General features: G+C 40.0%; 1 protein-coding gene across 15 annotated transcripts in view; it reads right to left on the bottom strand.

Annotated features, from left to right (window-relative positions):
• The window catches only part of GIT2 (GIT ArfGAP 2), a 49,219-nt gene that overhangs the window by 18,095 nt on the left and 9,715 nt on the right, over positions 1 to 21,409 (bottom strand). For 10 of the 15 annotated variants that reach the window (XR_010837064.1, XR_010837065.1, XM_067015946.1 and 7 more), the window contains 7 exons: positions 20,422 to 20,516; positions 11,712 to 11,757; positions 10,540 to 10,591; positions 6,698 to 6,770; positions 6,349 to 6,446; positions 5,075 to 5,186; positions 1,879 to 2,021 (listed from right to left, as the gene is read on the bottom strand). Coding sequence is in view for 13 of the 15 variants with exons in the window: in XM_067015946.1 (XP_066872047.1) it covers positions 1,879 to 2,021; positions 5,075 to 5,186; positions 6,349 to 6,446; positions 6,698 to 6,770; positions 10,540 to 10,591; positions 11,712 to 11,757; positions 20,422 to 20,516 (619 nt within the window). In the remaining 2 variants the exon portion in view is untranslated. The remainder of the gene's footprint in view (positions 1 to 1,878; positions 2,022 to 5,074; positions 5,187 to 6,348; positions 6,447 to 6,697; positions 6,771 to 10,539; positions 10,592 to 11,711; positions 11,758 to 20,421; positions 20,517 to 21,409) is intronic. The other 5 variants (XM_059039537.2, XM_067015943.1, XM_067015947.1 and 2 more) reach the window with 1 other exon arrangement.

The raw sequence follows: 21,409 nt of genomic DNA, 5'->3' as shown, positions 1-21,409 counted from the left end.
AAAAATGTTAAAGTCAATATTTTCTAATAGATCAGACAGCGGGGCTACAAATCTATTCTGACAATGACTATGCACACCTGTCTTGTCTGCCTTTCTCTTGCTCATTCATTTTTCTTTTTTTTATTCATTATTTCATTAATTCACTCATTCCAACTTTTCTGATGCTTTTTTACTAAGCATCAGGCAGTGTTCTAGGGGCTTGGGATACATAGGAAAAGAAAATAGACAAAGATTCCTGCTTCCATGGTGTTTACATCCCAACAGAGTGAGAAGAGGGAAAAAATTTTAAAAAATAACGATATAGTACGGTGAAAGGTGATAGGTGCTATGGAAAATAAATAGAATGGATCAGAGTGAGGGGCTGGGGAGCTGAAGTTGGGGTGAAGGTGGGTGCATTTTAACCTGACAGGTGGGTAGGTGGGACATGAGCAACAGCCTGCAGGAGGGGAGGTCATTAGTCAGATAAGCTTTCTGGAGGAAGGGTGTTATAGCCAGCGGCAGGGCTCAGCAGGAGGGAATGCGTGTGCAAGGCGGAGAGGAGGCGGAGGCCAGCCAGTCTAGGGACCCTGTCGTGTAGGGTCCTGTCATGACCCGGCTTTCACTCGAGTGAACCCAGCGCTTCTGTGGAGACCAGGCAGAGATGTTTCAGATGGAACAGGTGACTCCTGCTATCCCCTCCACATTCCCTGCATCTGCCAGTGGCACCACTGGTTCTCACAGCTGTGTAAGCTGGAAAACTCTGGACACAACTCCGGTAAGTCTACCTTCCCACTTCAAACATCCAACTTATTGCCAAGCCCTGCCTTTTTTATCTTCCTCCTGTTCTTCCATTCTCAAATGTTTGCTGGGCTCCTCTGTGGGCCAGGTCTGGGAGACTCAGCAGTGGGTGGACCAGCCAGGCCCCTGCTGCCCTGTCCTCAGGCTCACACTTTGCTACAGTAACCGTTCTTCCATCCAGACCCTCCCAGCCAAGGCCCTGAGGTGAACCCGTGTCACCTCTTGTCTGGACCTCATCAGCACCTCCTACTTGGGTTCCCTTCCTCCACTCCCTGGTCCACCGGAACAGTCCTCCCAAAACAGATGATCCAACATGGCTGACATTGCCCTCCTGCCCTGCCTAAAAGCTTCCTGGGCTCTGCACTGTTGGCTAAGGTCCAGGCTCTTTGGTCTGGTGTCACGCTCCTGCATATGGTGTGACCCCTGCCCTCTGCTGCAGCTCTGACTCCCACTCCTTTCAGGCTGACTCTACACGTGACCAGATTCACCCCCTCCACACACACACCGCTGTCTCACTTCCTCTCTGTGTAGCCCACCCTCCCCAGCCTCTCCAAACGCCCATATCCCAGGCATTCTTTTTTTCCCCCCCCAGGCATTCTTCAAGGCACACGTTAAAGCCTCCCCTGATACTCCTCAGTGACAAGTTGTGTCTCTGTTGACCGCCCCACCCCCCGCTTGTGTCTGTGTTTATGACCCTTGTACTGCAGTTCTCTCTCCTCCTGGGCAGTGACAGCCTCGTAGAGGAAAGGGACTAGGCCTCACTCAGGAGAATACTATCCAGGGAAGTCTGGATAACTATCCAACAAAAGTAAACATTTGTTGAAAGAATAAAACCCACCAGTTCTTCCTCACAGGTTTTATAAAGTCAAAACTGCAGAAGGGCTGTGAGTCAACAACTGACTCAGGGACAACAGACCGCCTATTTTAAAACTATTTACCTCATTGACCTTTGCTTAGCCCAAGCTGTAGAAAACCCAACTCTACTTCCAGAGCACTTTTCACAAGCCTAGCCCTCAAGTGATTTACAAAGCAGGCACGTTTTCAGGGGGAAGATCCGCAAAGAAAACACAGGTTCTTTCTGTGTGCAGTGTGGCACCTCACCTTCTGCCTGTGTGCCTTGCTTGCAGCGGCTTCCAGATCCGTGTCTTCATCTGATGCCACACTGTCATAGTCCGGCTGGTCATTGTCCTGACTCTCACCACTGTGCTGGTTACTGATTGTTTTCAGTATGAGCTCCACATTGTCTATCAAGAGAAGCAAAAAACTTTACTTCAGGCTTGCAAAAGACTTTTTTTCCTAAAAAACTAGACATTTAAAAGACTGGAAGAAAATGACAGAAATAGCAAGGTTATATTCACACCAAAAAGGGATAACAGAGCAAGTTATCAACTGGACAGAGAGTCTACTAGAAAGTGCAGAGACAGATTTAAGCATCCCTCTGAGCGACCTGCCAAATGTGGGCAAATTAATTAGACGGTTTAGGAAAAAGCTGCTCAGATAAGGGGACAAGTTCCCAAATTTGTAATCATTCAAGGAAACAGGGTGTAGCTCAAAATCATGAAAATAAAGCTGTAACTAATGTAAGATTAACTGCAATTCAGTTATAATTGTACCTTGTTTACAAGGTAATGTCAAGTCAAAACAGAAAGGAAATTGTTAAAGTGGAGTCTAGAAACTGGGTGATCAAAGAGTAGGCACATTGGCCTTTCATTAGCTGAATGCCGGTGAGAGAGAGAGAAAGAGGAGAATGACCCATTGGACACACATGTGCACACCAGGAAGGTATGGTCTATAGGGAAGCAGGGATGACTCCATTGGCTCCAACACATTTTGAATGAAAGATTTCACAAATTATCCAACTCTCTCCACTTTCTTTCAGGCAACTCAAGCAAACCTCTAATTTCGAATATTGTTTCTGGATTGGATATTTTGATGGATAATATCTTTGTGATAAATTATGTTTACATAAAAGGAATTTTAAGTTTTAAAATTAATATTTAAAATACACATGCCGGGGCTTCCCCGGTGGCACGGTGGTTAAGAATCCACCTGCCAGTGCAGGGGACATGGGTTCAAGCCCTGGTCCGGGAAGATCCCACATGCCGTGGAGCAACTAAGCCCATGCGCCACAACTACTGAGCCTGTGCTCTAGATCCCACGAGCCACAACTACCGAAGCCCACGTGCCACAACTACACCACAACCGCGCGCCTAGAGCCCGTGCGCCACAACAAGAGAAGCCACCACAATGAGAAGCCGCGCACTGCAACAAAGAGCAGACCCTGCTCGCTGCGACCAGAGAAAGACTGTGCGCAGCAACGAAGACCAGCACAGCCAAAAATAAATAAATTAAATAAATAAATTTTAAAAATATATATATATGTGCCATCAGATTATAGATGTGATAAAGATTCAATATAGAAAAATTGAAACTAATGATAGAGTAATCATTCATAGCTATTGGTACATGTTGTTCTATTTCCTTCCAGTCTTTTTCCTAAGCATATACACATACGTACAGTCAATTTCATTATTTGTAGCAGTTACTGTCTATAAAGTTGCTGTGAAGAACAAATTAGCAAATATTAAACCATTGTTCTGACTGGAAACACAGGATTAGGTTCCTGCAAACCTCTGATCACATTTTTGTCAAGTGATAAATATATAACTTCATTTTACATGCGATTCTGTTTAAAGACATCTTTAATATATGTTGTTGATCCATTAACATTGAACTCATGGCCAACAGCACTATAACTCACACCTGAATGAAGCTAGTCTAACACATGTATTTTCTCCACAAGGCACAACACGACCTTCTGGAGTTTAGGAATCCTACACAGCTCTTCAGCACTCTACTTGGGGACCACTTCAAATAGTGAAATCACCAACAAAAAACATAAAAATGTGAAAACTGTGGCACTAAATAAATCTCAAAAAGGACACCTGTTTACAATATAAGAGTTGAAATAAGGCAGAGCATGGCCTTGTTCAATCTCAGCTGGGAACGTGCATTTTGGGTAACTCAAATTTTTCAGCATGTTGCATACATCCACAAATTACCATCAACATGCTGTCAGTATGATTTTGAGGTAACAAATTTTAATGAATAGGTGAATTGGCAAATATGAGATCCGTGAGTAATGGGGATTAGTGGTATATTTATATTTACATGTGATATATTCACTTGTACGTATATATATAAATGTTTTCCTTACAAAATTTGGATTATACTAAAGCTTTTTAAAAAAATTAATTTATTACTTTATATTATGTCATTACATAGTCTCTGAAAAAAAGTGTGCACTATTCAAATATGTAACTAATAATTGCTCTATTATTGCTTATTTGTTTCTAATGTTTCCAGTGCTATATATAACATACATGTCACATCTCTATTTCCTCTCAATGAACACCTAGAAATGGAACCACCAAATCAAAGAATCTGTACATTTTGAGACTTTAAAGGACCCTTATCACTGCACCTTCACCAAAATTTAATAAAGTTTCTTAGAACTTGTTTATGTCTGGTTGAATAAGTAAATCAAGAAGAACAAATTGCAGTCAGTTAACGATTACTATCTCTAGGGAATGCGATGCTGACTGAAAACTGAATCTTTATGGTATGTATTTTTCCTGTTTACATGTTTTTCAATTTAAAAATGTATTATTTCTACAATTAGGAAAAAACAACAAAGATACAGCATCAGGGCTGGGGAGGAAGTATGTTCCCAAGCATGGAGACAGGACCCTGTACTGAACAAGACTCAAAGGGCACCTCGGAAATAGGTGCTTGGTGCTCTCTTCACAATTTTTTTTTTGTTTTTGTTTTTGTTTTTTTTGTCTTCACAATTTTAAACCCCAAAAATTCTTGCTGTAGACATCTAAAGTTTATAGCGACAAATTCTAATAATGGAGAACTCAGTCTTGTAGGTAAACAACAGCAGGTGAGCTGGAATTTCAATCAAGAGGGTTTAGTTTCTTATGTCCTTTAACAAGATCTAAGTCAGACTTTTGAGTTAATTTCAGAATGCAATTTTTTAGGGAAGACCGGTGACCCAAGAGGTAAAAAATCATATATAAGATAAATCTGAATCACAGTTAATAACGCTGAACTATTTATAATTCACCAGGACTCAAAGAGAGAAACTTGTCGTCACGACATAGCACCAATAAAACTTACAGGGCTTTAACTAAGCTGTGGTGTCAATGACTGCTTTAATTATTTTTATAACTTTAACACTTGTGTGAAGTTTTAAGGCCAAAGAAGCAAACATTTAGAGGTCTGAAACAGTTACCTTTTGAACTAGAGAGAGGACTGCCTTGCTGTCTCCTCTTGGCGTCACTGAGAATGTCGATAACCAGAGTGGCAAACTCATGGGCGTTAAACCGAGCTAGCTTCTGTCTGCCCTGAGGGTGAGAAAATAATTGGAAATATTCCCAGATGTAAAAATACACACATATTCACATAAAACTAGTCAGACTACTGTTAGACTTCGGCAAAGACCTTCCGGCATGCTCAAAGTATCATCAATCACAGGCATAACTGAATCAAATTTAACATTTTCCTTGTGAACAGTTTAAAACCATTTACATAATACAACAATATAACATTTAAGTTCTCACAATGCATATCTATTTTTGTGAACTGAAACAAAATGGTTCTCTTAATGCTTTCTTTCTAATATCAATTCAGTTTTGAAGTAGGCCTACTAATCAAAAATTAATTTGAAGGGACAAATTGTAAAATTTCAACATAAAGTTATAGTCTAGATGCTGGGACTCCATCATTATATATAACCAATAATCAATAAAAATGAAGAGAGCTTCATAATTTACTAAGCTTCACTGCTCTTGATGGATGGTTAGGCTTTTTTCAGTGCTCTATTATTACATACAGTGCTTCGATGAAAATGTGCATAGAGCTTTGTATTTTTATTTTATTAGAACATATTCCTAAATGAGGAGTTCCTGTGTGGAAGGACGCAGTTAATTTTGCGGCCCCTGAAACTGGTTAACAGATTGCTTTTCTGAGGTCTGCAGCAATTTAAACTTTTATCTGTAGCATGAGAAAGCCCATCTTGCCACATCCTTACCAGTCTGGAGTATCCTTTATTATGTATTGATACTTTATTAAGTTGATTGATAAAACTTTCATTAATGCCTTCAGGTTGCTTTCTTTGATTACTAATGAGATTAAACATTTCTTCACATTTGAAAGCCATTTATTATTTCTTTCTTTTTTTTGCCCTTGCACTTGTGGGATCTTAGTTCCCCAACCAGGGATTGAACCCCTGCCATCAGCAGTGAAAGTGTGGAGTCCTAACCACTGGACGGTAAGGGAATTCCAGCCATTTGTATTTCTTTTGTGAATTGTTTTATATTCTTTCCCAGTCATCTATTAACTTCTATTGCTTTTCTTATCAACTTGTGAGGGTGTGTGTGTGTAAAGGATATTAACATTTTAATCAATCAAAAAATCTTACATACCTGTCCTGGGAAAATAAAATACCATGATATCAGCCATTCCCCAAATATCACTACTAGTGAGTTTTTGGACTCGGCCACTTGCCTGGTTCCGTGTGGATGAGTACTCGGGATTGACCGGAAGGAAGGGGACGACGGTTGTCTCGGTCACCAGGGTGCTGTGATTTTGCGTGGCAAGCCAGACTAGCCAGAGGAAAGAGCCAGAGACAGAATCTCATCACCACGGGCGCCACTGCTCCTCTAAGAGCCGCGGCTCTCGCATTACTAGGTAGACTAGGGGCAGCACACTCCAAAGCCAGCATACACAAGAGTCAATGTTGACACACGTGTTATCAGGACAGTAGAAATTGGGCAAGTAAAAACACTGAGGCTGGCAGCTTCTTGCTGCCTACTGATAACAGAAGCTTAGTAGATAAAGCCACATGTTAAGTCACCTGCATCAGTCTCTCGCCTGTCAACTTCATCGTACACATCCATGGCAAGTTCTTCAAACAAATGATTACTTAGCTGAAAGTAAAAAAATACCAGGAACACAAGGGACAAGGATTAATACTAGGAGAATGAGTGGGGACTGCGACTTATTCACCCTTCTACCTCCAACGTCTTATCCAAAGCCAGTGCTTACTTAGTAAATGCCCACCATCATTAAACAGACAGTAACATTTCCAAAATAGTACAGATCCTCTAGAAATACCTGCCACCCACAGCACCCTCCCTCCTGATATGCAGATAGGGCTGTGCCATAAGGGAAGCAAGAGGCATCTAAAGTGCGTATCTCAAAGGCAGCGTCCAGTTCTCCGCTCTTCATGTGACATCACCTTTTTAAAGTCTCTTCTGCTCTTTTGAGAATGTTTGCCAGTACCCGCTCTGCCCCCAGTATATGGGATATGAAACCCTTGGTAGGATAAAGAAGCCAAAACACACTATTTCGAGAGGATAAAACATGCCACTGAAGGAAAACACCACCCAGACCTCGGTTAAGTCTCTCTGCTGTCTTCCTCAGTAGGGGTCCCCCAAACCCCAAAAAAACTACCTGAGCGTCCCCAACCAAGGACAGCCCATCTAATTAGTACACTGTGCAGTGTCCCAACAAAACAATCCCCACAGACTGGGGTGCCCTCCTGGCAGCAACCGGGTCTTCCTCAACCCAGAGGAGCCCCTACCAGGCTGACTCCAGCTCTTTCTGCACTTTTTGCCTCATGAAACCCTGCCGCTCGGTGGCTGTTACTTCTGAGTTGACTGCTTCCCCACTCTGTGAGGGAAGATGCTGAATTTGTTCCATTCTCTACTGTTCCCTACATCCCCGCACAGTACCCGGCACCAAGATGGGACCCAGTAAACATCCATTGACACATTGACCAGAAGGTACTTCATGCAGAATTTAAAGCTGGCTGCACACACCTCACTAAACTCATTAAAATGGGCACAATACATTGTTAGGTGACAAAAGCAGGATATAAAATTCTATAATTAGGGCTTCCCTGGTGGTGCAGTGGTTGAGAGTCCGCCTGCCAATGCAGGGGACACGGGTTCGTGCCCCGGTCCGGGAAGATCCCACATGCCGCGGAGCGGCTGGGCCCCGTGAGCCATGGCCGCTGAGCCTGTGCGTCCGGAGCCTGTGCTCCGCAACGGGAGAGGCCACAACAGTGAGAGGTACGCGTACCGCAAAAAAAAAAAAAAAAAAATTCTATAATTATACTTCAGCTTAAAAAAAAGGCATCTGAAACAACAATTAGAAAAAATATACCAAAATATTGAGCATGAACCCATTAAGAATATAGTAAACGAGGATGATTCCCCTTCTCTATTTTCCAAATTTTATCTAGTGTGGTTACATTACATTTATATTTAAAAATAAACTCTGAGAGCCTTTTGCTGGATAAGGTGATGAAGGATTAGGAAACTGAACTTGTACCATAAACACCAAATATGTTGCCTCTAAGGGGCTACAAGCTAATGTTATTATTACTAACAATAACTACAGCAGCAACACTGCTGCAGGCTTACATCCCAGGTACCTTGCTGATACCACCGTCATCATTGTAAATACAACACCTCTCTGAAGACAGGAGCTACTATTACACCACTTTACAGAGAAGGATACCAAGGCACAGAAGTTAGCTTACCTAAAGTCACAAAGCCAAGAAGTGATGGACCTTGGATGCAAGTTTCTCTTAAAATGTTAATATTTACTAATTCAAGGAATTTGTTAGTGGTCTTATATTTCTCCCAGCTTTTCACTAGGGAGGGGGGAAGGAAAGAGGGAGGGAGGGAGGGAGAGAGGGAGATATTGTAGGATAAACACTGAATTGGCACTGATAGGAGGCGGAGACCACAGGGTGGGGGCAGCTCACACTCACTGGGCGGCTCTGACTTGCTGCCTCTGCTGGATCACTACCTCCCTTTCTAGGAGAGGACACTGAGGTGCAGAGAGGTGAAGGAGCTCGTCAGAGCCGAGATCCACACCTGATCAGTCTGACCCAGAGCCCAAGTTTTTGAGAGCTATACTCAACTTTGTCCCAGATGTTTATCTAGTGCCTGCCACACGCTAGAGATATTATAGACAGAACCCCAGCTTTCAGCCTAGCAAATGTAGAATAGGATAGTCAAGGGGAGCTTGGATTTTATCCATGTTTGAATTATTAAAAATAAAAATTGGCTTACATACTGTTAAGTAACTAAAAGGAAATCACGGAATATCCAGTGCTGACTCCAAAGCTTATCATCCTAATCATCTTACTATATGACCTCCTTAATTTCAGAAAGGCAATAAAAACACATACACACAAAACTGCAGATAGAGAACACAGAGACACCAAATTGCATAAAATACATTTATTTCATATTACAGTTAAATGCTAGTAAAGAGAAATTCATTTTCTGTAATATTTAGTACTTAATATTATATGAAATTCTAGTAAAGGGTCTTCTATGAAAAGGGGAATGAAGAGTAAGACATAAATTAGGGGAGTTGCAAGTTCAGAGTTAGGCTTTGGGAAAACTCCTACCTACACTGTGAAGGGGGTCAGATTTCAGCTACTTGAATGATGAAAGGGAGGGTAGCTGGGAAAGCACAGCAGGCAAAAGAGGATTCCTGAAAGAGGACTTGAAGGTGGCCTCCGAGGGTGCTAACCCTTAAAGAAATATTTAAACGCACGCACCCACCCACACCCACACAGTGGGAACCAGATGGGAAGCAAGGCAAGAACCGAAGGGTGAGAGTGGGATGATGCCCATAAAGGCTACGAAAAGAAGTGAAGCTGTGACGATGTGAGAGAGTGGCAGGGACATACACACACTACCAAATGTAAATCAGCTAGTGGGAAGCTGCCGCATAGCACAGGGAGATCACCTCTGTGCTTTGTGACCACCTAGAGGGGTGGGATAGGGAGGGTGGGAGGGAAGGTGACGCAAGAGGGAAGAGATATGGGAACATATGTATAACTGATTCACTTTGTTGTACAGGAGAAACTAACACACTATTGCAAAACAGTTATACTCAAATAAAGATGTTTAAAAAAAAAAAGAATCTTGGTTCTGATCTTGAGAGCAATGAGAACAGCGGAGGCGGGTAATCGGGTGGTTAGAACGGCTGGGGAAGCAGCGGGCGAGGCTTCATTTGTGGGGACTAAACAGAGGGAAATTGTTCCCAGAGGAGTAGATTTCTCGGGGTCCTGATTAAGGCTGAAATGGGCAGGCTGAAGAGAAACACTGAGACTCAAGTGAGCTTGTGACCTGCAGGACTGGGCAAACTCTGAGCACATAGCTGAGGCAGAACCAGCAGTTAAAAGCCTACATTTACACAACTCTGATGAATGGCGTGGGACACGCACAACAGTGAGCGGTGGCTGGAATCCAAATAGCAGCGAGTCCATCTGCAGTACTCACCGTTCCAGCTTCAGCTCTTATCATTCTCTAGCATCCTATGAGGCTACAAGAAGTAATCCCAAGAAGTGTGTCCCACTTATTCATGTACATTGAGAGAAACTAGGGAACTCTTATGGGGAGAAACAACTTCCTAATGTCGAAGGCACAATCTTCGCTTTTAAAATGACAGAAAAATGCCATTATTTGAAGCCAAGACAAAAAATTGGATATACTAAACTTACTAGTACTTTCATTCTTCTTTGCTACATACTCGATGGTCTGCTTCTGATTTAACATCTGAGAGCATGAAACAAAGTCATTTGATGTACTAGGTAATGGGCTAAGAACAGGTATTAGCAGGACACATGGTTTTCCATACTGGAGTTCACTAGGAAAGAGAGATACTCACAGACTGAAGTTTCTTCTTAGCAGCTTTTGCCAATTCAGACAAATCCAGGCTGCTAAGAAAGTATACAAAACTAATAAGCAAATAAATAAAACCATTTTCATGAGCTCTGTAGAAGATTAAGATAGCCAAGGGATTAAGATATTAATTACAGTTCATGGACAAGGTCAGAGGCCAAAATTCTACAGCCCAATCGTCAGTGAGGAAACTGAACAGAACTTAGTGAAAGTATCTCCTAGAAATACCATAATCATGAGAAGTGGTAAACAGAAAAATAATCACCTACTAACCAGAAGGCAAAATTATTGCCAGGTTAGTCCCCAGGCCCTTTATGTAAGAAGTCATAATTTTTAAAGTATTAAAAAAATCATGCAGAGGAAAATACAAAAGGGCAGAATGTTAAAAACAGAACGGCAAGATTACATATGGAATAGCAATTAACCATTTCATGAACTCTTGACAGTATTTATGCAAAGTTTATTGGCTAAGTAAGGGTTTAAAGTTCATTTCTGCAGCCATGAACTCATCTGACCTTATAGAACAGGGGCAACAGATTATAACCCACTTTTTGTTTGGCCTATGAGCTAAGCATACTTTTTACATTTTTTAAGTGGTTGGATAAAAAAACCCCAACAACTGATACTTCATAATATGTGAAAATTATATGAAATTCAAATTTTAGTATCCAGAAATAAAATTTTATTGTAACAGACATGCCCTTCATTTACATAGTGTCCATGGATGCTTTCATTTACAACTGGTAGAGATGAGTAGTTGTGGCAGGGGCTGTAGGGCCCAAAAAGCCTAAAATATTTACTATCTAGCCCTTAACAACAACAAAATTTGCTGACCCCTGTCATAGACAAAGGCTACACTCTCTTATAACACAGAAATATTCTGCGATATATCCAGAGACACAATATTCTGTCACAACTAGCTAAAACTCTGACAGTATCTCTAACTCCAATTTTATTAGCAAATTTCTTACTTGTGCTTTTTCAAACTTAAGTTTTATATGGTGGTTTACTTACAGCCATCTTATTTCCAAATTGCATAGCCATAAAAGAGAAAAATGTATGGGCTTTGTTAAACACAAAATATAATACACTTAAACACTATACAACCAAGGAAATACTAGTGACAGATAATATGGATTGGTATTTCAATGGCCTTACCTGTCTGCCATTTGAGGTATTATAAAGTGCTGTCCATTTTTGTGATCTGAAACAGAAACCAAGTCAAAGTTTTGTTCATATAAATATTGATAAGATCCGTAAAGGAATACCATCATTATTTTCTCAATTTATGTTTTGTAATTAGTATCTTCCCATAATTACGAACTATGTAAGAGAAACAAAAGTTGCCAGATTGACTACAACTTCCCAAAATCTGGCCAGTAGCAAGGATCATTTCCTCATTTTCTTCTGGTACAAGGTCCCAACGTCATTAAGTGGAAAGCCTATGCTCACCCTAATCCTGACGCTGTTTGTCCCCAGTATAAATAATGATCTTCAGCCACGGAAAGGACATTTAGGGAGCTGAAGTAGCTTGGAGCAGGCTTCCATCTGCTCTCCCATGTGGGATGGTGGGGCTTCCTTGAGCTTTAGTGGCTACCTTCAAATTAATCAATTAGCATAAAACAGTCAGGGCTGGCCCAGGAGGTCTGGGCAGGTCCAGGCACTGGCTCTGTCTCCTATAATGCTAACTGAGTCCTAATCAAGCTTGTAGAGGACACTGATCATGTGTCAATGAGTAAAGCCACTATGAGCATTCACATACAGGTTTTTGTGTAAACATAAGTCTTTACTTCTCTTGCGTAAATATCTAGGACTTCTGGGTTATAGGTAAATGCATGTTTAACTTGGTAAGAAAATGCTAGACTTTTTTCCAGGATAGCTCTATCATTTTTCTAACTGCAACGTATGAGAGTTACCATTGTTCCACATCTTCCCCAGTGCTTGTGTTGGTTTTTTTGTGTTTTGTTTTATTTCAGTCATTCTAATAGGTACTTAGTGGTATCTCACTGGGTTTTAATTTGTATTTCCCTAATGGCTAAAGAACTTCCCTCTTCATGTATCTGCCATTTGTATATTACATTGGCCCAGATTTTATTGGGTTGTTTCTTTTCTTACTGTAAAGTTTTAAGTATTTAAGTATAAATATTCTGGATCCAAGTCCTTTGTTGGATATGTGATTTCCAAATATTTTCTCCCAGTCTGTGGCTTGTCTTTTCATTTTCTTAACTATAGTTTTTGCAGAGCAAAAGCTTAAAATTTTGACAAAGGCCAGCTTATCAATATTTTCTTCTATGGATTGTGCTTTTGGTGTTACATTTAAGTGCTTTATATAATCTAAGACCACTAAGATTTTCTCCTATGTTTTCTTCTAGAAGTTTTAAAGTTTTAGGTTTTACATTTAGATCTATGATCCATTTTCAGTTAGTTTTTTAAAAAATATTTTATTTATTTATTTATTTATTGGCTGCATCGAGTCTTAGTTGCGGCATGCAGGATCTTTGTAAAGGCATGTGGGATCTTTTGTTGCAGCACGTGGGCTTCTCTCTAGTTGTGGCGTGCGGGTTTTCTCTTCTCTAGTTGTGGCAACAGGCTCCAGGGCACATGGGCTCTGTAGTTGTGGCGTGCGGGTTCCAGAGCATGTGGGCTCTGTAGTTTGCGGCATGCAAGCTCTCTAGTTGAGGTGTGCGAGCTCAGTAGTTGTGGTGTGCAGGCTTAGCTGCCCCTGGCATGTAGGAACCTAGTTCCCTGACCAGGGACCGAATCCACGTCCCCTGCATTGGAAGGCGGATTCTTTACCACTGGACCATCAGGGAAGTCCCCTCAGTTAGTTTTTATACAAGGTGTGAGGTTTAGGTTGAAGTTCATTTTTCTGCACATGGATATTCAGTTGTTCCAACACCATATATTGTACTGTCCTTCCTCCACTGAATTGCCTTTGCAACTTTTGTCAAAAGTCAATTGAACATATTTGTGTGGGTCTATTTCTGGATTCTCTATACAGTTTAATTCATCTGTATGTCCACTTCTTCACCATAACCACTGTCTTGAGTACAGCAGAGCTTTACAGCAAGTCTTAAAATTGGGTGGTGTGATTCCTCCCATGTTTCTACTGTTCTTTTGCAAAACTGTCTTGGCTATTCTAGTTCCTTTGTTTTTCCATGTAAAATTTAGAACCAGGATGTCCATGTCAAATAAACAAATCCTTTAATTGCATTAAATTTACAAATTAATTTGTGGAGAATTGACATGTTAACTACATTGAGTATTTCAATCCATAAACATAGTAGAAACCCTTTTTCAGGCTTTCCTTGATTTCCTTCATCAGCATTTTGTAATTTTTAGCATATAAATTCCACATATGTTAGATTTATACCTAAGTATTTACTTTGGAGCTATTATAAATGTTATTATTTTTCTAGTTTCAGGTTCTAATCGTCCACTGTTAGTCTACAGAAATATGATTGATTTTTGGTTGTTCATCTTGCAATCTGCAGCCTTGCTAAACTCATTCATTAGTTCTAGAAACTTTATTATAGATTCCTTGGGATTTTCTACATGGAAATCATTTCATTATGAACACAGGCAGTTGTATTTCTTCCTTTTTAATCAGTGTGCCTTTTATTTGTTTTTCTTGCCTTATGGCACTGGTTAGGATTTCCAGTGCAATGTTGAATAGAAGCGGTGACAGTGGACCTAGCCTTGTTTCTGATTTTCAAGCAAAAGCATTCAATCTCTCATCATTAAGGATGTTAGCTGTGGCTTTTCAATAGATACTCTTTCTCAGATTAAGGAAGTCCCTTCTATTACTAGTTTGCTAAGGTTTTTCTTTTTTCTTTAATCACGAAGGGATACTGAATTTTATTAAATGCTTTTTCTGCATCAACAGGTAAGATTATACAGTTTTCTTTTTTTAGTCTGTTAATGTGATGAATCATATTAACTGATTTTCAGATATTTTCAAATATCAGTCATATATCTGGAAACCCCACTTGGTATATTACATTTTCCTTTTTACATATTGTTGGATTCAATCTGCTTATAATTTGTTGAGAATTTTGGTGTCCCTGTTAGTGAAGGAGATTTTTTGGTGTCATCTTTGCTGGGTTTGGTATTGGGGTAATGCTGGCCTCATAAAATGACTTGAGAAGCATTTCCCCCCACTTTTTTTTTTTTTTTACTGTTTTTTTTTAAACATCTTTATTGGAGTATAATTGCTTTACAATGGTGCGTTAGTTTCTACTTTATAACAAAGTGAACCAGTTATACATATACATATATCCCCGTATCTCCTCCCTCTTGTGTCTCCCTCCCACCCTCCCTATCCCACCCCTCTAGGTGGTCACAAAGCACTGAGCTGATCTCCCTGTGCTATGTGGCTGCTTCCTACTAGCTATCTATTTTACATTTGGTAGTGTATATATGTCCATGCCTCTCTCTCACTTCGTCCCAGCTTACCCTTCACCCTCCCCATGTCCTCAAGTCCCCCCTACCATTTTATTTTCTAAAAAATATCACATAAAACGGATGTTATTTCTTCTTTGAATGTTTGGTAGGATAGTCTCATTTTATGTGCAAAACGTGAAATGTGAATTCCAAACACTTAAAAAATATCTGTTAAGAATTTTAACTGCAAAGCTAGCAAGCCATGTGAGTCATAAGCCACACTGATTGTATTGCTGTATGGCAATACCACTTCAGCTGGTTCACAGTATTTACCAGTGCCATCATCTGGGCTAGGGTTTTCTTTAATGGAATGTTTTTAAGTACAAATTCAAGTTCTTTAAAATGTAGGATTATATATTTACATTATCTCTTTCTTCTTGGATAGGTGTTGGTAGTTTGTGGCTTTCAAAGAATTGGTTCATTTTACCTAAGTTGTCTAATTTATATGTACAGTTATTTATAATATTTTGCATTACCCTTTAATGTCTGTGGGGTTTTTAGCGATATCTTCCTATGTGTATTCTTTCCTTTTTTCTTTGTCAGTATGTCTAGACATTTACCAATTTCATTAATCTCTACAAAGAATCAGCTTTTGGTTTCACTGATTTCTCTCTACTGTTTTCCTTTCTCAATTTCATTGATTTCTATTCTTTATTATTTCTTAACTTCTGCTTGCTTTGGGTTTATTTTGCTCATCTTCTTGTTTCTTGAGGGTTGGGAAGCTTAGATTAGGATTTGAGACCTTTCTTCTTTTCTAACATAATAATTTAATGCTATAAAATTTCCTGTAAGCTTTGCTTTAGCTGCATCCCACAAATTTTGATTTGCTGTCTTTTCATTTTTGTTCATCTGAAAATATTTTCTAATTTCCCTTAAGACTTCCTCTTAGACCCATGGATTATTTAGAAGTATGCTGTTTAATTTCCAAGCATTTGGGTATTTTCCAATTATATTTTGATTATTTACTTCTAGCTTAACTCCATTATGGTCAGAGAATACACTTTGTAGGATTTTAATTCTTTTGGATTTGTTAAGGTGTGTTTTACGACCCAGAATATGGTCTATCTTGGAATGTTTGACTGTGTACTTGAAAGGAACATATGTTCTGATGTTGTTAGGTAGAGGATGCTATAAATGTCAACCAGATGCAGTTGGTTGATGGTTTCAGTTCAATATCCTTGCTGATTTTCTACCTCTAGTTCTATCTATTAACTAAATGAAGACTGTTGAGTCTCCAACAATAACTGTGGATTTGACCTTTTCTCCTTTCAGTTCTATCAAAGTCTGCTTCCTACATTTTACAGCTCTATTGCTGGGTGTGTACACATTTAGAATTGTTATGTTTTTTTAGTGAGTTGACCCTTTTATCATGTTGTGTCCCCCTCTATCCCTGCTAATTTTCTTTGCTCTGAAGTCTACTTTGTTGGATATTAATATAGCCACTCTAGCTTTCTTTTACTTAGTGTTGGCATGGTGTATCTTTTTACCTCTTTTTGCTTTTTAACTTACCTATACCATTATATTTAAAGTGGGTTTCTTGGATACAGCATACAGTTAGGGCTTGTTTTCTTTTTTTTCAATCCATTCTGACAATCTTTGCTTTTAATTGGTGTGTTTAGATCATTAACATTTAATGTAATTATTGTTACATTTGGATTTAAGTCTATGATTTATTATTTAGTTTCTATTTGGACCTCAGTTTTTTGTTTGTTTGTTTTTTGTGGTTTTTTTGCGGTACGCGGGCCTCTCACTGCCGTGGTCTCTCCTGTTGCGGAGCACAGGCTCCGGACGCACAGGCTCAGCGGCCATGGCTCACAGGCCCAGCCGCTCTGTGGCATGTGGGATCTTCCTGGACTGGGGCACGAACCCGTGTCCCCTGAATTGGCAGGCGGATTCTCAACCACTGCGCCACCAGGGAAGCCCTGGACCTCAGTTTTTTGTTCATCTCTCTCCCCTTTCCTCTCTTTTTTTGAATATTTTGAATCAAAACATCTTTTGATTATTTGGGTAATTTTTAACATTCCATTTTAATTTATCTCTAGAGTTTCTGACCATATATCACTGTATAGTCTTTTTTCAGTGCTAGGGATTAAAATATACATAAGTTTTTACAATCTACTTAGAAATAGTATTTTACCATTTTAAGAAGAATGCAAAAATTTACCTCCATATTTCTTTTACCCTCTCCCTTTTACGTTATAATTGTCAAATGCATTACACTGACATATGCTGAAAACCCCACCATACAATACTATAACTTTTGCTTTAAACTGTCATACATATTTTAGAAAACTTAAGAAGAAAACACAGCCTATTGTATTTAACCAGATACTTATCATTTCTGTTCTTCTTTCATTTCTGAAGTTCCAAGATTCCCTCTGGTATCAATTCCCTTCCACCCAAAAAACTTTCTTTAGTATTTCTGTTAGAGCAACTAATTCTCTTATTTTCTTTCATCTTAAAATGTCTTTAGGGGCTTTCCTGGTGGCGCAGTGGTTGAGAGTCTGCCTACCAATGCAGGGGACATGGGTTTGAGCCCTGGTCTGGGAGGATCCCACATGCCGTGGAGCAACTAGGCCTGTGAGACACAACTACTGAGCCTGAGCGTCTGGAGCCTGTGCTACGCAACAAGAGAGGCCGCGATAGTGAGAGGCCCGCGCACTGGGATGAAGAGTGGCCCCCACTTGCTGCAACTAGAGAAAGCCCTCACGCAGAAATGAAGACTCAACATAGCCAAAGATAAATAAATAAATAAATAAATAAAAGCTGAGCTGATGTCGAAAAAAAAAAAAGGTCTTTATTTTTTCGGGACTTTCCTGGTGGCACAGTGGTTAAGAATCCGCCTGCCAATGCAGGGGACACAGGTTCAAGCTCTGGCCTGGGAAGATCCCACATGCCGTGGAACAACTAAGCCCGTGTGCCACAACTACTGAGCCTATGCTCTAGAGCCCACGAGCCACAACTACTGAAGCCTGTGCACCTGGAGCCTGTGCTCTGCAACAAGAGGAGCCACTGCAACGAGAAGTCCGCACACCACAACAAAGAGTAGCCCCCACTCGCCGCAACTAGGGAAAAGCCCGTGTGTAGCAACAAAGACCCAATGCAGCCAAATATAAAAAATATAAATAAAATAAATTTATAAAATAAAAAGTCTTTATTTTTTCTTAATTCCTGAAGGTTACTTTCACTGGAAATGGAGTTCTAGGTTGACAGTTCTTTTCTTTTAGCACTTAAAAAATATTGTTCTACTGGGGCTTCCCTAGTGGTCCAGTGCTTAAGACTCCCACTTCCACTGCAGGGGGTGCATGTTTGATCCCTGGTCAGGGAAGTTCCGCATGCCCCGTGGTGTGGCCAAAAAAAAAATGTTCTACTTCCTTTTCATCTCCATGGTTTCTGATGAGAAATCCACAATCGTACAAATAATTGTTCCTTTGTATGGTATGTCATTTTTTTCCTTGGCTGCTTTCAAGACATTTTCTTTCTTCGGTTTTTAGCAGTTTGATTTTGATGTGTCTGAGTGATGATTTCTTTTGAGTTTATCCTGTTTGGAGTTCTCAGAGACTCTTGAATTGTAAGTTTACGTCTTTTGCCAAATTTAGAGTTTTTAGCCAATATTTCTTCACGTATTTTTTTCTGCATCACATTCTTTATGATCTCTTTCTGGGAGTATGATGAAACAAATGTTTTGATTTTGTCCCACAGGTCCCTAAGGCTCTGCTCGGTTTCTTTTCCTCCTACTCTTTTTTTCTCTCTGTTGCTCAAACTGGATTATTTCTAGTGATCTATTTTCAATGCACTATTTTCTTTGCCATCTCCATCTGCTATTAAGCCCAACCAGTGAGTTTTAAAATTTTAGTTATTGGATTTTTAAATTCTAACATTTCTGTTCTGTTCTTTTCTATATCTTCTATTTCTCTGCGGAGACTAGCTATATTAGATTTGTTTCAAGAATTCACACTTACTGCTTAGAGCATGATGTTACTATCTGTTTTAAAATCTTTATCTGATAATTCCAACATCTGAGTCACCTAGAGGGTTGGCCTCTGTTAACTACCTTTTCCCATGCAAGTCTTTGGGATTTTCCTGGTTCTTCATATGTGGAGAAATTATGGGTGGTATCCCTGACATTTTGCATATTACGCTGTGGAGACTCTGAATCTTCCTTAAACTCTATGGAGAATGTTAATATTTTGTTCTAGCAGGCACCTGACCAGGTGAGGTTCTGTCTCCCGGGCCAAGTGGTGAGAGAATAAAGAGAAAAACAAAAGCAATCAGCATTCCCTTCAGGCTCTTGGTCAGAGACTTAGGCACCTGTGCTGCCACTGCTGTTGCTACTACTGAAGCCATAGGATTGCCTAGGGACGAGGGTGGGGGAAAAAGGAAGAGAGAAAAACCCAGGGGAATCCCCCTATTCTCTGTCCTGTAGGAATCCCATTTCCTGCTCCGCAGACCACACAGAGAAGGCTTCTTTGCACCTGCTATGCAGTTCCAGGTTTCAGGCTGTCCTGGATGCCATATCAGAAGCAAAATAAAGGGGACACACCACCAGCTTGATGGTACTTTGAGTTCGCTAATCTACCTGTTACAGTCCTCAGATAGTTACTCCATGTATTTGGTCCTGAGTTTGTAATTGTGTTTAGCAGGAGAGATGGGGTGGGGGGTGTGCTTATTCCATCTCACTGGGAACTGGAACCACACCAAGGGCTCTTAACTCAGTTGTACAAACAGGGTGGAGAACCACTGTATACATGTATGTGGATATTCTATATCAAGGGTTGGCAAACTTTTTCTGCAAAGGGCCAGATTGTAAATATTTTGGGCTTTGTGGCGTATTGTCTCTGTTGCAACTACTCAACCTACTCAACTCTGCTGCTACTGTGTGAAAGCGGCTGTAGATAATATGTAAATGAATGGGCAGGGCTACCTTGCAATAAAACTTTATTTGAAACATAAAACAGGTGATAGGCTTATCTGGCCCATGGACCACGGTTTGCTGACCCCAGATCTACCTCATGAGCAAAGCTGGTTAATGGTAAAGTTCACTTTTTTACTTTTTCCCATTCCTTAGATAGCAGAATTCTGCAAATAACTACAAAAGTTAATCCTTTGCTCTTCCATTCCTACTCCCATTAATCACAAGAACCATGGTGCACGTTCAGTTTGGGTTCAATTATGCTCTTTGATTCCTGAAATAGTCACTACTGTAGAGCTAAAATTTTAAAAACTAAAATTCAAGATTTGACCGATGTTACATATTTCACACATAACAAAAAAATGCTGTAGTTATCATTGCAAATAGAAATCCTTATTTGCAATTTTCTCAAGGATACGTTAAAGCAGAGATCATAAATAATAGTGTCCCAATTTGTTTTTCCAGAGACTGACTGGCTGGAGGTGTGGAGAGGCTGCTGTCCTTCCAACTCACCTGGTTTCCTGCCACACAGATAGAAGGCTAGTCTGTCAGTCAGCTCATACTGTATTTCTACGAGGCGTTCTGCCAGCTCATGGTGCCCTCCTTGCCTACCAAGAGAAAACAAAGTACCATTTATATTGCTTGCTGGCCACTGGAGCTAGAATAGAAAAGTACAGAGACGTCCCCTGAGATACCTGAGTCATTTATCAAACGTGACTTTTAAAAATAATCAACCTTTTTGTGTGAAGTAAACTGTCAAGGTCTACTTCGATTCCCACCTTTATAAAAACTGTTTTCACAATCTCAACTATCGCCTTTCCTTTATTAATTTATAAGACAGAGTACTTAATAAGGAATTCAAGGACTTATGAGAGGGACAAAGAATAACTTTATCTAATGAGGTAGAAAATAAAATTAATAAATGGTCAAGGGTAGAGGTTCTCAAAAATTAACGAGCATGCTTAAAAAAATATACAGATGTCCAGGACCCACCCTTGGAAATTCTGAATCAATAAAGACGGGAGCAGTGTGGACATTAATATTTTGAAAAACGTCCTTCCCCTAGATGCTTCTCATGCAGCCAGCCTGACTTCTGGATTAGAGTTCAGTAACCACTTCAAGGTCTTTGATTCAGGGAGAGACAGACCAACCTAATGCATAGCTCACACCTCCTTGTCTTTAATTTCCATCACAGAAAATATTAATTTTGCCTTTGAAACAAATATTTAAGCTGCTTGAAATCCTTTAAGTAACAAGGCATATAAATAAATTATTACCCTGAGAGACTCTTATGGGCAAGGTACAAGAAGAAATTCCAAGGTAAGTGATAAGTATCATTTACTGAGGTCTCTGTTCCCCTTAAAAGATGAAGTCTAGTTTCTGCCAGTTTCTCTTCCCACATACAAGGCACTACAAAAATATTCTCCAATCTACCCACACATCTTTGATTTCTATGATGCACATCTTTTTTTCTCATTTTTTAACATCTGTGAAATCAGGA

Source organism: Kogia breviceps, chromosome 15 (assembly GCF_026419965.1).
Source record: "Kogia breviceps isolate mKogBre1 chromosome 15, mKogBre1 haplotype 1, whole genome shotgun sequence".
In the NCBI taxonomy this organism is placed as follows: Eukaryota; Metazoa; Chordata; class Mammalia; order Artiodactyla; family Physeteridae; genus Kogia; species Kogia breviceps.
This window is presented reverse-complemented; position numbering and strand designations above follow the sequence as displayed.